This window comes from Mchenga conophoros, linkage group LG3 (assembly GCF_057382185.1).
Source record: "Mchenga conophoros isolate Kocher_MC1m ecotype Shallow Benthic linkage group LG3, M_conophoros_male_GT1.1, whole genome shotgun sequence".
Taxonomy (NCBI): domain Eukaryota; kingdom Metazoa; phylum Chordata; class Actinopteri; order Cichliformes; family Cichlidae; genus Mchenga; species Mchenga conophoros.
The window spans coordinates 81,581,340-81,595,575 of NC_140528.1; the positions used below are offsets into that span (position 1 = coordinate 81,581,340).

At 40.7% G+C, this 14,236-nt stretch overlaps 1 protein-coding gene across 1 annotated transcript; it reads left to right on the forward strand.

Annotated features, from left to right (window-relative positions):
- Positions 1–553: 553 nt before the first annotated feature.
- Positions 554–14,015, forward strand: arsj (arylsulfatase family, member J). Its single transcript, XM_085267482.1, has 2 exons — positions 554–1,288; positions 11,968–14,015. Exons 1-2 carry the CDS (start codon positions 978–980, stop codon positions 13,355–13,357), a joined length of 1,701 nt encoding a protein of 566 aa, XP_085123608.1. The 5' UTR covers positions 554–977; the 3' UTR covers positions 13,358–14,015.
- Positions 14,016–14,236: the final 221 nt, after the last annotated feature.

Consider the following 14,236-nt stretch of genomic DNA (forward strand, 5'->3'; position numbering starts at 1 on the left):
TCAAGAAGAGTAAGTAGAAATGGGTTGTATAAGAACCAGTCCTTTTATGTTTATCCCAGAATCCCAACAGTAGATGTTGCATGTGCATAAACATATTGCAACCAGACAGTCTCAGAACATTTTGATCGTATATTGTTGTTTCTGTAAGTGAAACACGGCACTTCAAAACCATTACTTACTTTTTTAGTTTACCTACAAAAGTCCTTCAAGTTATCAAATCCTCATTAGCTGTAGTTATACAGCTGAAAATACTGGTATTCATCAGTTTTTCTGTCGTCTTCGTGCCCTCATCTTGCTAGTCTCACTTGCATGTGATTTAACAGGGTTGAGCATTAACTTAAGATATAATTATTAATTATTCTTTGGGAGGGGGGGGTAATTTTTTCGAGTTTTAGTTCATCTTTAAAGATGAGTACTACAAACATAATTTTTGTAGTTGTGGCTAACACACACGGGGGTTAAGGGCCGCTCCTGGATGTTTCTTGGTAAAACGTTGCTCTGGGAGCTGCAAAGAGAGAAGGACCTGCCTCCTCAGCGTGTGGATTCAGTCCTCAGAGCGCTGACAGCTTGGAAACGCGGCTCAGTCACAGGATGGAGAACATCTGCAGTGGAGCAGCTGTTACACGCTGCGAGTTAGCTCTGGAAGTCCAGCGCGTCTTCTGACAAAAACTACGCAACCGGAAGAATGACTAAAGCTGTGCTGCGACAAACCTCAGCATGGGCTTGTGTGTCTATCACGGTATGAACGTTTTCGCCCGCGGTAAAAGGAAAAAAGCAGCTACGCCAGATGTGTTTGTTTTCTGGGACCTTTCCTCAAATCCTGGAGCTCTCAGAGGATTGTTGGCGTGGAGAGAAAGACTGAACCCGATTTCCAAGTGTTGCCGTTCCCCCTGAACATGTGCAAAACGCCGCCGCCCGCATACACAGCGTTATGGGCCAACAGTTAACGCCGACTTGAATCTAAATCTGCCTGAAACATGTTTATCTTGTGGGTACCGTTAAGTTTATTCTTCGGTTGTATTATTTCGCAGACCTGGAGCGTTCAGATGTCGTGGGAAAACTGGAACGCTGAGCTGCACAACCAAGGGAATGAGTTTGGGAAATCGAGCTCTCAGCCACATATCATTTTTATCCTGGTGGATGATCAAGGCTTCCGGGATGTCGGGTACCACGGCTCGGAGATCAAAACCCCGACCTTGGACCGGTTGGCAGCAGAGGGAGTCAAACTGGAGAATTACTACGTCCAACCTCTCTGCAGCCCGTCCAGGAGCCAGCTCATGACGGGAAGGTAGAGTGCATTATAGAGACTGTTCTCTGCTCTGTCCCGGTTGTAGTAACCATGCGTCGTGGAGTTTAGAGGAGAAACTATTGGCGTCTGGGAAGATCAAGGACGTGTTTGGTCAGAAATAAATACACTAGAGGAAACGATCTCCAGGCTCATGTGCTGTCCGTGCCCTCATACAGATCTGTCACGCGAAAAGTGCACTGAAAAAGTGCTTTGTTTTGAGTGAGCGGTGATAAATACATATACACATTATACTATATTTATTGTTATAATCTTTATTGTTTTTATTACATTCTTGCTGCAGCTGGGGATCAATATAACTACTTATCTGCAGTGTAGCTTTATTTTATAATATTACAGTGTCATATTCGTATCTTAAAATCTGAAAAATAATAACTGACTAAAGCTTAAACATTGTGTGGGGTACAAAGTCCATTATTATAGTGCATTAGAAGCATATATCAGCATAAGAGAAACACCTAGAGTACATTATATAAAAAATTAAAGTACCTTAAAGTACCTTAAAGTACATTAAAGTTGTACCCCAAAACAATTACTGAAGTTACATTCATGCACTGGTCATATACATGCTCTTATCCAATCTATGCCTATGGCAAGATTACTCAAGTACTGTAGTCTAGAGACAAATCATCTTTCAGGAGGAATTAGGCCACCTGACCACCCCTTTCTGGGAACAGCATTTTCCCATTCTACATTTTTCTTAACTTTAAAGTGAAGTAAGTCGCTTCCAAGTACAAGATTACAGTAAGAGTAAAAAAAATTATGCCATAAATCTTTTATTTCCAAACATTTTTAAATTTACAAAGAAGACACAAGGCAGGAAATTAAGCATCAGGAAATTAATCAAACTTTGAAGAGCTTTGAAGATTAAAAGGATATGGCAAACAATTACATAGTTTGATGCTTTCTTTGAATTGTAACAATTTCATTACTACTCAACTATAACACTTTTTCAGACTTTCCACCTAAACATTGATTTGCAGATCTAACTATTGCTGTCTTTGAAGGCCCTGTTGGGCCCAAACCAAAAGAGCTAACAAAAGAGTTTATACAATGTTTTGCATCACATTGATGGGTGTCCAAGACAATAATGAGAAAACTGTAGCACCCCTGGCTGCTGCCCACTGCTCTGATCACCAAGTGGAGCCGCGACCTTAGGATCCATCTAGGTGTAGATTCAGTTATGGTTCCATGCTTCTGATAATGAGCAGGTGGTCACAGAGAGATTAGATTAGATTAGATGAAACTTTATTAATCCCTCGGGTGGATTCCTCCGGGAAATTCAGTTTCCAGTAGCAAAGCACCGAAAGAAGTTGCATGTTACAGATACATTAAGGGGAATAAGAGTAAGGATATAAGCATAAATACACCATATATACACATATATAGATACAGAATATACAATATGGATAAATAGGATTGCTCATTTGAGTGAGTATATTGCACAGCGATTATTGCACAGTCAAATATAAGAAAAAAGACAAAACAAAAAACAAAAGTCAAATATTGCAAATATTGCACAGTGTAGAAAAGTACCTACAACTCAGTTGTTCCCGCCCTCCCTTGTCCCCCTGTTTCTCCTCCCTCTCCCCTCCAGTGAGGAGTTAAACAGTTTGATGGCGAGATAAGCATGATGAGGTTGAATATGGGTGAAAGAAAAGCATCTCTTCCTGTGTTGAGACTAAAACATTACATGTCTGTGTAAACTGGATATTCACAAAAGCTCAGAAAACAAAATTGTCTCAAGTCTCACTGGCATACTTGGAGAGACTTGTCATGACAAATTTAAGTCACTAAAGGACTGAATCCAAAACATAAGACCTTCTTAAGCTCCTGACTGAGTTTTTACAGGTTGTTTAGACTGGTTACCTTGGCTACCAGCTGCATCTGAACCATCTTCTTGTTCACCATACTCACATTATACACTATCAGTCAAAAGTTTATTTTTATGACTATTTACATTGTAGATTCTCACTGAAGGCATCAAAACTATGAATGAACACATATAGAATTATAAAGTAAACAGAAAAGTTAAAAATTACTCAAAACATTTTTTAGATTTTAGATTGTTCAAGAGAGCCACCCCTTTGATTACTGCTTTGCTCACTCTTGGCATTCTCTCAATGAGCTTCATGAGGTCGTCACCTGAAATGGTTTTCCAGCAGTCTTGAAGGAGTTCCTAGATATGCTGAGCACTTGTTGGCCCTTTTGCCTTCACTTTGCGGTCCATCTCATCAAAAAACCATCTCAATTGGGTTTAGGTCAGGTGACTGTGGAGGCCAGGCCATCTGGCGCAGCTCTCCATCACTCTCCTTCTCGGTCAAATAGGCCTTATACAGCCTGGAGGTGTGTTTGGGGTCATTGTCCTGCTGAAAAATGAATGATGGTCCAGCAAAGAACCGCCACACCACCACACCTCCTGCTCCATGCTTCACAGTGGAAACCATGAATGCAGTGACCATTCGTTCACCTTTTCTGCGCCACACAAAGATATGGCAGGTGGAACCAAACTCATTAGACCAAAGCACAGATTTCCATTGGTCTAATGTCCATTGTGTTTTTTGGCTCAAACAAATCTCTTCTGCTTGATGCTTTTCCTTAGTTGTGGTTTCTTAGCAGCTGTTTGACCATAAAGGTCTGATTCACACAGTCTCCTCTGAACATGTAGAGATGTGTTTGCTACTGGAACTCTGTGTGGCATTTATCTTGGCTCTAACCTGCGGTGCAGTTAACTTGCGATTTCTGAGGCTGGTGACTCAGATGAATTTATCTTCAGCAGAAGAGGTGACTCTTGGTTTTCCTTTCCCTTTCCCTTTTTGATGGTTTTTGTGACTGCACTTGGGGACACATTCAAAGTTTTAGCAATTTTCCTCACTGACTGACCTTCAGTTCTTAAAGTAATGATGGACAGCTGTTTCTCTTTACTTAGCTGATTGCTTCTTGCCTTTTGAATTCTAACAGTTGTCGAGAGCTGTTTAGAAACCTGACTTCTGCATGACACAAGAAGCTAACACTAGCTTACACTAGCTGCAGAGGTGGCCGAGTACATTGAATAGATTCGAAGAAAGCAGGGAACAATCCACATCACTGTAAAATGCTGTCCGTCTTGTCAGCCAAGGAGGAAAGTTTAATGGATCATGGCACTGATGTTATAATGCCAATGGATGATCTGTAGGTAGAGATTGCAAGTATTCAGGGATACCACGACCATAGTCTTGCATGGCAAGCTTGCACCAGTAGATTAATTCAGAAGGCGTGCAAATCTACGAGTGTACAGGGTAGTGATGCAAGTTCAAGTTCACTCAGGTCATCAGACAAACAATCAGTTATGTTGCTGATAGAAAAACAAGTTAGCGGCATGAATTCTGGTCTCAGTATAAAACAGTTATTCATAACAGTGATGTACTGTGTAAATGGGAGAAGCTATCTGACTGGAACATTAACAAGAGCGCCAACAGAACCTCTTCAGAACCAATAAACAAAATTCAGTACCCCAGTGAAAAAGTCGCCCTAAGGGCATACATAGAGCTACACACAGCAAATGGAGTTTATCACACTGGATATATTGTGCAAGTACAAACATGAAAGAGAATATTATCCAGAACATTCTGTGACTGCTCACAAAGAGGAAGCAAGAAAACTGGCATAGTGTTATGTCTGCCTTAACACATAGTGAAATTCTGCAGAGTTGAGTGTTTCACCTCCTGACATCATCAATTAGTTTGCGATCAAAAAGAAGTACATTTGAGTACTGATAGTAGCAGAACAAATGCTTTGGTGTCATTGCTTGCCAGATGGAGGCAGCCAAAAACGCATAGTTCATGAGAGCATAGTGAAAGAGCTAATGCTATCATTGCTGAGGCACAACTTCGGATCATCCGCTCATGTGGGAGTGTCACTGGAAAATGTGGTGAATACACAGCAAAGAGTTGAAAAGGACAGAGCAGCTTGTTGGTTTCACAATAAAAGGCACTGAACTCTTATTATCAATAGGAGTGAATTATTAATGGCAAGTAGTGTGTTGCAAGGTTGAGAAAATAACAAAATCACTAATAGCTGTTGAAAGCAGTTTAGGATGTACATTGCTTGGACCACTTTCAGCATCAAGTGTCACTGAGACAACTGGCAAACAGCCTGACTGTGAAATACTACATGCCACATTATGAGATAAATTAAGAGTGGTGTTTGATGCATCATTCTGATGTTTTAGGAGCATTACAATACAATATAAAGTATTCTGATTACCGCCCATTTAAACGGTAACTGTAACAGAATACAGTTACTCATATTTTGTATTTTAAATCCATAATGCCGGTACATATATTCCGCTACTCCCCAACACTGGATTCCAGTGACAGTGCTGCTGCCTCAACATTGTGACTCAATTACAAAGTTTCACAAATCCAGAGCTGTGGTCACACTGTGCTAGCAAAAGCAATCCTGCTGAGCTAAACACCACATGACAGTGTTCAGAACCTTATTCAAAGTAAGCTGTGGTGGAATACATGTTTCACTGATGAAGTTAAAAAGGATTGATGTGTTCAAGATGAGGTGAACTCTGAGCTAAGATCTACCTTGTAGGCTACAGTATAGCTTACCAGCACTGAATGAGCTGAACCACAGCTAGACCTAGAGAAGTACAGAAGGTTAAAAACAGTACTGAGAATAACTATGGGTTAAAAGGCTCATGGTCAATTCCCACTGTAGTCAAACAATAAAGGGAGCACTAATTCCAGAGTAGCTCACCATGGCAGATGTTTTTTAGAGGAAAGTTACCCAAGAACATAATTTCAGCAAAGGAAATCTTAAACCTGAAATACGAGCAAGATGTCAAGAGAGACTCAACAATCAAAGATTTGAAGCCATTATTAGATAAACACAGATAGTGGGAGACAGGCTGCAGTATCCTGATTTTAGTTTGAGCTAGTGGTACTGCCTACCAGTAATAGATACTCTCAGCTTCTTATTCAGTAGTGTATTGTGTGATGGGGTCAGAGATACTCTTTTGCAAGTGAGGGAGATGTACTGGTTGTTAAGGGGCAGATGGTTAGTGTCATGTTGTTAGAGTTGCAGGTGAATGAAGGTGAAACTAGCATAGCAAGTCACATCTCCATTACCGAGCGACAATGCCAAAACGTTTGCTTGAGCAGACCAAGTTTTATGATTTAAGTTTTTGGAAGTCAATTAAAGAATCAGAGATTACAAGATTTTTCAGTGATAACAGGATCACCTAGAAATTTATTGTCATGCATGCTGCTTTGTGGGGCTGCTTGTGGGAAAGACTTTTGGGGTCTATAAAACAAGTCTAAAGAGGGTCCTACGGAGGGCTTCACTAAACTTTGAGGAGTTAAATGGTAAATGGTATTTGTATAGCGCTTTACTAGTCCCTAAGGACCCCAAAGGGTTTTACACATCCAGTCATCCACACACATTCACACACACTGGTGATGGCAAGCCACAGCCACCCTGGGGCGCACTGACAGAGGCGAGGCTGCCGGACACTGGCGCCACCGGGCCTTCTGACCACCACCAGTAGGCAATGGGTGAAGTGTCTTGCCCAAGGAACAAGGCGAACTCCCAACTCTTAAGCCATGATCGCCCCTGATAGGATAGGATCCCCTGAGTTCGCTGATAGGAGGAAAGGCAGTTTTAAATCCCAGACCTCTGTTCTTTGTATACAGTGAAGCGTCAGAGCTCCAGTTACTTATACCCTCTCATTTCCTGGTTGGTGGGAGACTAATTTCTCTTCTGCCATCTCAGGTGACCAGCAAAAGCCAGGAGGACATGGGTCCAAGATGGGGGTGGAACTGCTGGTGGAAAAACTTCTTGATGGATGTAAAATCTAGTCACAAGTATGAAACTCCTACGCCTACTCTGGTGAATATAGGAGATGTTGTCCTAATTGGACAAGATAACCTACCCAGGCAAACTTGTAAAAAGGGCAGGATAATGGAGTTGTTTCTAGGGAAAGATGGGTGCATTTATTGATTTAATGTTCACATTTCTACAGAAAGTGTGCCGTCCCTTGGGCTGTATCGCTGGATTAAAAACATTCTGCCAAGGTTGACAGAATGTTTTTAATCCAACAAAACTGCCCAAGGGACTGCCAGCCATCACAGCTTTGCTCAAGTTAATCAAACAAAGGAAGTTAAATGATAACTGGGGATCGACTAGTCTGGAGCAAATATACAGCGTATGGGCAATATTAAAACATCGTCAGTGCCACAAGTTAACACTTTCAGTATGTGACTGTTATCTATGATAGTGCATGGTACAAGTGCATGGAACGACTCAGCAATGTTAGTTCCAAGAGTAATCTAAGATACACAACATAAAATCCAAGCCAAGGGAGCAATAGAACTGCAGAGATAGCAAGGAAATTAACAAAGAAGCTGCTATAAGGAAGAGCAAAGTAAGATGAACTACTCGAGGCTGACTTTGATTAAATGCAGATCATTAGGCTGAGGCTTCTTATTTGAGCCATGTTTGATGAGAAAGTTGTGCAGAAACACTAGGAAAAGCTCCCAGTTTGGGCAGCTAGTCTGTCCGGGAACCTCCTCAACCTCAGTGGTTGAAGGAGTCACCAATTCACTTGCCATGTGGGACCTTAGCGATTGTCAGGGCTCTGTGATTCAAGTTTAATGACGTGTATGATTTGCTGGCGTTTTGGCTTAGTGGTTGTGTAAATAAACCAGAGAGATAGCATGATTATAGCTGTGTTTGAAAGCAGAACTTGCATTTTCCTGGGCAAATACAACAGCTGTCTGTACATGATAAGAACTGGAAGTGAGCCACTCTTTGCTGGAAATATTTTTCTGGCTATGTGAGGCTTGAGTCCAGGCTAGATAAAAGAGCCAGCCCCCAAAGCTTTAGATCCTCGGCTTATGCCCTGCTGGTCTCAAGAGAGCAGTAGTTACTGCAGTCATTATTTAAGTCCTTATAAACACTAAAGACCTAGAAATGTCCTTCAGGTGCTCCAAAACCTATAAAGTCAAATCATATTCACCCTCGTGTATGTCAAAAAGAAACAACACAGACATACTTTGAAAGTCTTTACCTCTGTAGCATTTTCCATCAAGACCTCAAGCTGGTTTTACTGATTTGTGGAGCGAGCCCAGGCTGCTCTTAGCATGACATGCCAATTACACGGCTGTAACCTTTTGGTATGTGAACACCATCAAACCTGCAGGAGCTGCTTTGGGGCTCTTTAGGGTCAAGTCTTAACGCACATGTATATGTCTAAATACATTTGACATTGTTGTTTTGTAGTTTTCTCTTTTGTTCTATCGGGACTGATTCAAAAGGCAGAAGGAGAAGAGTAATCTTTATTTAAATAGAATTAAAAGAGATTGAAGATAATTTAGAGTATTAGATCCAAGTTCTCAGTTAGTTTTTAACAATATATATATATATATATATATATATATATATATATATATATATATATATATATATATATATATATATATATATATATATGAATGAAAGAAATACCACTGTACTTTGGGGAAATACCACATATCAATCAATATATTCCTATATTTTCTCAATACAATGGCAGTAGGAAACATGGTTTTAATCAAACTTCAATAGCACTGTCAATATGCTATTTAAGAGCATAATGACAGTGCTATTATTATTGTTATTATTTTTTTTGACCTTCAGATTAATTTGTGACAATATATTTTATTTATTAGGCAGCAAAATGAATTCACATTTTATACCCAAATTTAAACTGGTACACTGGACTTCTCTGAGATGTCAGAAAGTATAACACTCAACCACAAATTTTTCTGTTTATTAATGCAAGTAACTGTATTTTGGCATCTAAGCAGTAAATCTGAAAAGTCACAGATAACAAAAATTACAAGGACTGTTTAAGGCAGTGGTTGCATAAATCATACCTTATGCAGTCAGCTGAACACTGAATGTAGCTGGGTTACAGTTACAGTGCTTCACCTGCCTAGACCACCAATTGACAAGAAAGTCGACCCATTGCCATATTATACAATAAGGTCTGGTATGGTCTCGTTTTAAATCCACCTCAAAGACTTGCAATGCCTAGAAACATCAGATTCAGATATGGGCCTTACTATTATCCTGTAAAGTTTGAAATTTCAAAAGTCATGGGAACCAGCTTTGGATATGAGTCAAAAATATTTTCTATGTTATAAAGATTGCATTTGCAGTCCCCAGTAGTTTTGGAAAAGGGCCAAAAACACATTTTGAATTAGCAAAGCACAGTGTAAGGCCAAAAGCATAATTCTGCCAGCTGCAGCTGGCACTGAAACACTGGTGATGAGGTAGGTTAGGATTTCCCAGGAACAAGTTAGCAGAGATGGTGAGAAATAATCATACAAATATTCTCCACTTAAGCAAAATCCTTAGCATCTGAAGAGTATTTACTTCAGCTGTTGGCTCCATGAAACTGTATAACAGCTATAATCCCATCAATTCATCACACATGTGCTCAGCCTAGAAAGCTCTGTGCTTATGATCAAATGGCTGAAAGGTTACACCCATATGCAATGCAATATGCACAACTTTTTGTTTAATGACAAAATGAAAAGATCAGACAAATTTGAAAAGCAGTCTACATAATACACAGAATGCTGTGTCGCAAGTTAAATGGTGTTAGATACAAAGTCAGTTTTTCATTGTACATCTGATTTAACATTTCTCTTTAGAACCACACCAGTTTTGCATGTAGGTCATGTAATAGTTTGTGTTCCAGTTGTGCTATAGCCAGCCAGAAGTACATTTTTATACGAAAAGGTCTGGTATTTTATGCTTGCAGGGAAGTACCATTTTTTCGTCCAACCATATCCCAGAAATCCCTTCATCCCAATCAATTTGCTACAAATATTCACTTGGACTGGTAGAGTAGTGCAGTGGTTTGTACTGTCACCTCTTCAAATCCACTTCCAGTTCCGTCACAATTAATATGATTGTGAGTTCCGTCACAATCATATTAAAGACATGTTATGGTTAGTTGCATGTTGCTTGTTAAGGTTAATTGTGACGCTACGGCCAAATGAACAGAATCGCTTTTGGAGATTTACTTACCTGGATGATTGAGCATGCATCAAGACATCTACAGTAGTGAAAGCCTAGCGATCTGAACAGACTATAATAGTGAACAGTGTACGCACTATGACAGAGACTATGCTATGCCAGTGTCCTAAAACTATAGCAGTAACCAGTGTGAGCATACGGTGAATGATTAGAATAAATGACAGTCATGATTGTGGTCATTGGGAGGGATAGGGGGGAGGAGCAGTGTAGACGGGTTAAGTTGAGTGTGAATGGAAAGGTTCAGTGGGGGACTGAGTTCAGTAGGGTGACAGCAGTTGGGAAGAAGCTGTTCCTAATCCTGCTGGTTTTAGTCTGTGAGGTCCTGTAGCGCCTTCTAGAGGGGAGGAGCTGGAAGACTTCATTGGCAGGATGAGAGGAATCCCTGAGAATGATGCGTGCTCGGCATAGACATCTCTTCTTGTAGACATCCTCAATGGCAGGAAAGTGGAGTCACTGTGATGTGTTAGGCAGTTTTCACCACCTGCCGGAGTGCTTTGTGGTCAGCGACAGAGCAATTACCATACCAGACTGTGACATGCTCTCAATGCTCTCTATCGCACAGCGGTAGACATTACCCAGTATGTCAGTTGTTCTTCTTCAATGTCCTCAAGAAGAAGAGGCACCGATGGGTCTTCTTGACCAGGCTGGAGGTGTTAGTTGACCAGGACAGATTCTTAGAGATCTGGGGGTTCTGAAGAACTTGAAGCTGGGAACCTATTCAACAGCTCTGCTATTTATGTACCTGAGAAGAGAAGTACAAACTTACTGAAACTACATAGCAATAATAAGTGATTACTATTTAAGCCATTGTCTGCTGAGTGTACATTATTGAAGTATACTGGAATGAAGCAATTATGAAGCAAACTGCTTTCATTTAAGGTGGAGTGTAGCATACTAAGGGAATTCAGATATAATAATTTATAGGACATATTACAATAACACTTTGTGTTTTCACTTATTTTTTAAGTGTATAAAGAAAGTGTTTATGTCACTTTGGAAACTTATGTCAAGCCTCCTCTGTTGTGATGTTTTCAATTGTTGAGTAACTGATTGTGTGGAGGCATATGACTGGGACATTCTTGGAAGTTCTGCACGTGGAAAATCTGTGTTTTGAGTTAGAACTCATAAACGATTCTATAAAACTCCTGCAGGTCCAAGTTTTTGCAAAGTAGCATTAAAAGTCAAATAAATCACCCATCTAAAAAAAATGAATTCCCTTGCACACCAAAATTAGGAGTTTATATTTGCATTTAGTATAGTATCTGTTCTTCATTTATCAGATGAAGTACAGGGTGACCTGCTGCCAAGTTGGCTGCAGGTCACCCTTTGCTACAAATCATAGTTTACTGTCTGGTCTTTGGTCTGTTATTTTTGCCTCCCATTACCCATCAACTTCTTTTCCTAGGACTTCTCAACATTACCCTGCCCTTGCAGGCCTATAAGCCCTCTTCTGCTTTGGATAATAACATATTGGTGTAAAATTTTCAGTACAGAGATCCTCTCTGTGAAAAGTCACCCTATTGGGGTGTGTAGGGCTACTGTGGTTAATATATGACAATTTATCTCTTTTTTCTTTTTTCCTTTAGATATCAGATCCACACAGGCCTTCAGCATTCTGTCATCCGAGCTGCTCAGCCCAACTGCCTACCCCTGGAAAATATCACTCTGCCCCAGAAGCTAAAGAACGCAGGCTACTCCACCCACATGGTAGGGAAGTGGCACCTGGGCTTCTACAAACGTGGATGCCTTCCTACCCAGCGTGGCTTTGACACGTTCTTTGGCTCCCTGCTAGGAAGTGGGGACTACTACAGTCATTACAAATGCCAAGGCCCTAGCATGTGTGGCTATGATCTGTATGAAGGGGAAGAAGCAGCTTGGGAACAGGACCGCGGCTTGTACTCTACTGTGATGTTTACACAAAAGGCTGTCAGTATTTTAGCAAATCACAACCCTCGTAAGCAACCTTTGTTTCTGTACTTGGCTTACCAGGCGGTTCATTCCCCACTGCAAGTTCCTGCTCGCTACCTCGAGCGATACAAGGGCATCCCAAACCCGTACCGTCGTAAATATGCTGCCATGGTTTCCTGCCTGGATGAAGCCATTCATAACCTCACATTAGCACTAAAACACTATGGTTATTATGACAACACAGTTATAGTGTACTCTTCTGACAATGGGGGCCAGCCTTTAGCAGGAGGAAGTAACTGGCCCTTGAGGGGTAGTAAGGCCACATACTGGGAAGGGGGGATCAAGGCAGTGGGCTTTGTTCACAGTCCCTTGTTAATGAACAAAGGAACAAAATGTCGATCTTTGATCCATATTACTGACTGGTTCCCTACACTGGTAACCCTAGGTGAGGGAACTTTAGATGAAGATCTGAATCTGGATGGGTATGACGTCTGGGAAACTATTAGTGAAGGCCGCCCATCACCTCGTCATGACATTCTCCATAATATTGACCCAATTTACATCAAAGCCAAAAATGGATCGTGGAAGGCTGGGTACGGCCTATGGAACACAGCTATTCAGGCTGCACTCCGAGTTGGCCACTGGAAGCTACTAACAGGTGTGCCTGGTTACAGTGACTGGGTGCCCCCACAAACTTTTTTGAATCAGCGGCTAACCACTCGCTTGCATAATGAACGTGTCCGCTGGGACCGAGGTAAGTCCATCTGGCTGTTCAACATTACAGCGGACCCCTATGAGAGAGTGGACTTGTCTCAGCACTACCCGCATATAGTAAAGAAGATGCTAATGCGGCTAGCTCAGTACAACAAGACTGCTGTGCCGGTGTGCTACCCAACTAAAGACCTGCGTTCTAATCCTCAGTACAACGGTGGGGTGTGGGGACCCTGGCACAAAGACATGAGGGAGCAGCAGGAAGAGGATGAGATGTATAATAACTTGTTCACCAACCATCTCGGTAAAAAAAGATGGGAAAAAAAATCAAAGAACACAAAGTTGAGAAGAGAGTAGAAGAGTAGCACATTACATACCACGTTTGTGAATGCCTTAAGTTATATTTACTCAGGGATTAATGCTTACTCTTACAGGATTGTGCTGTCAGACATTCTAATTCCAGGTAGTTTTAACTTGACTCCAGAAAATACTGTATGAACAAAATGCAGATGGACATTTTCAGAGTTCCTCGAGAGAACAATTAAAAGATCAGTTGTTCAAACACTACTGCTATGCCCAGACAAAACTAAGACCTCATGTAAGTGACAAGGGCATTTAAAGAATGTTTATTTTTCTAGATTCTGTTGCATGCTTGACCTGTTGTCAGATTTTTCTTATAGATTGACGTTTCACTTAGAGTAGAAAACAAATTTCACTAGACAGTTGCCATATATGTTTGGTGACAGACAAATAAAATAAAACATAGTTCTATTGTGTTGTTGATTGTAGCACTAAGGTACTGTGGAAACAGATGTGCAAGTAGATGTGTGTTGTTTTTTATAAGCATAGCCAGTGTGAACTTTAAGATAATAGCATTTGTTCCCTTATTCTTAGATGATATCTGGTTGAGCACAAACCAAACTGAATGTGAGACAAATAAACAAAATAAAAGCCCTAGACACAACATTTCAAGTTCTGTTTTACTTGCATTTTACTATATCCTGATTTTGTTTATTCTGCTAACAACTACGTTTGTAATTTGAAAACCTTGTGTATGTTTTTCATGTTTAGAAACTGAAAGGCAGCTTCTGGGTATAGTTATTTATAGAAAATACAGTAATTTTGGCTTTTACAGGTGAGTAAAAAGTGAATTGCTTTTGTGGAGTCCTTAAAAAATCTCTCCCTCATCACTTAGAGTGTACTGTACAAGAAGTTGGGATCGAAGAAAAACGAAGA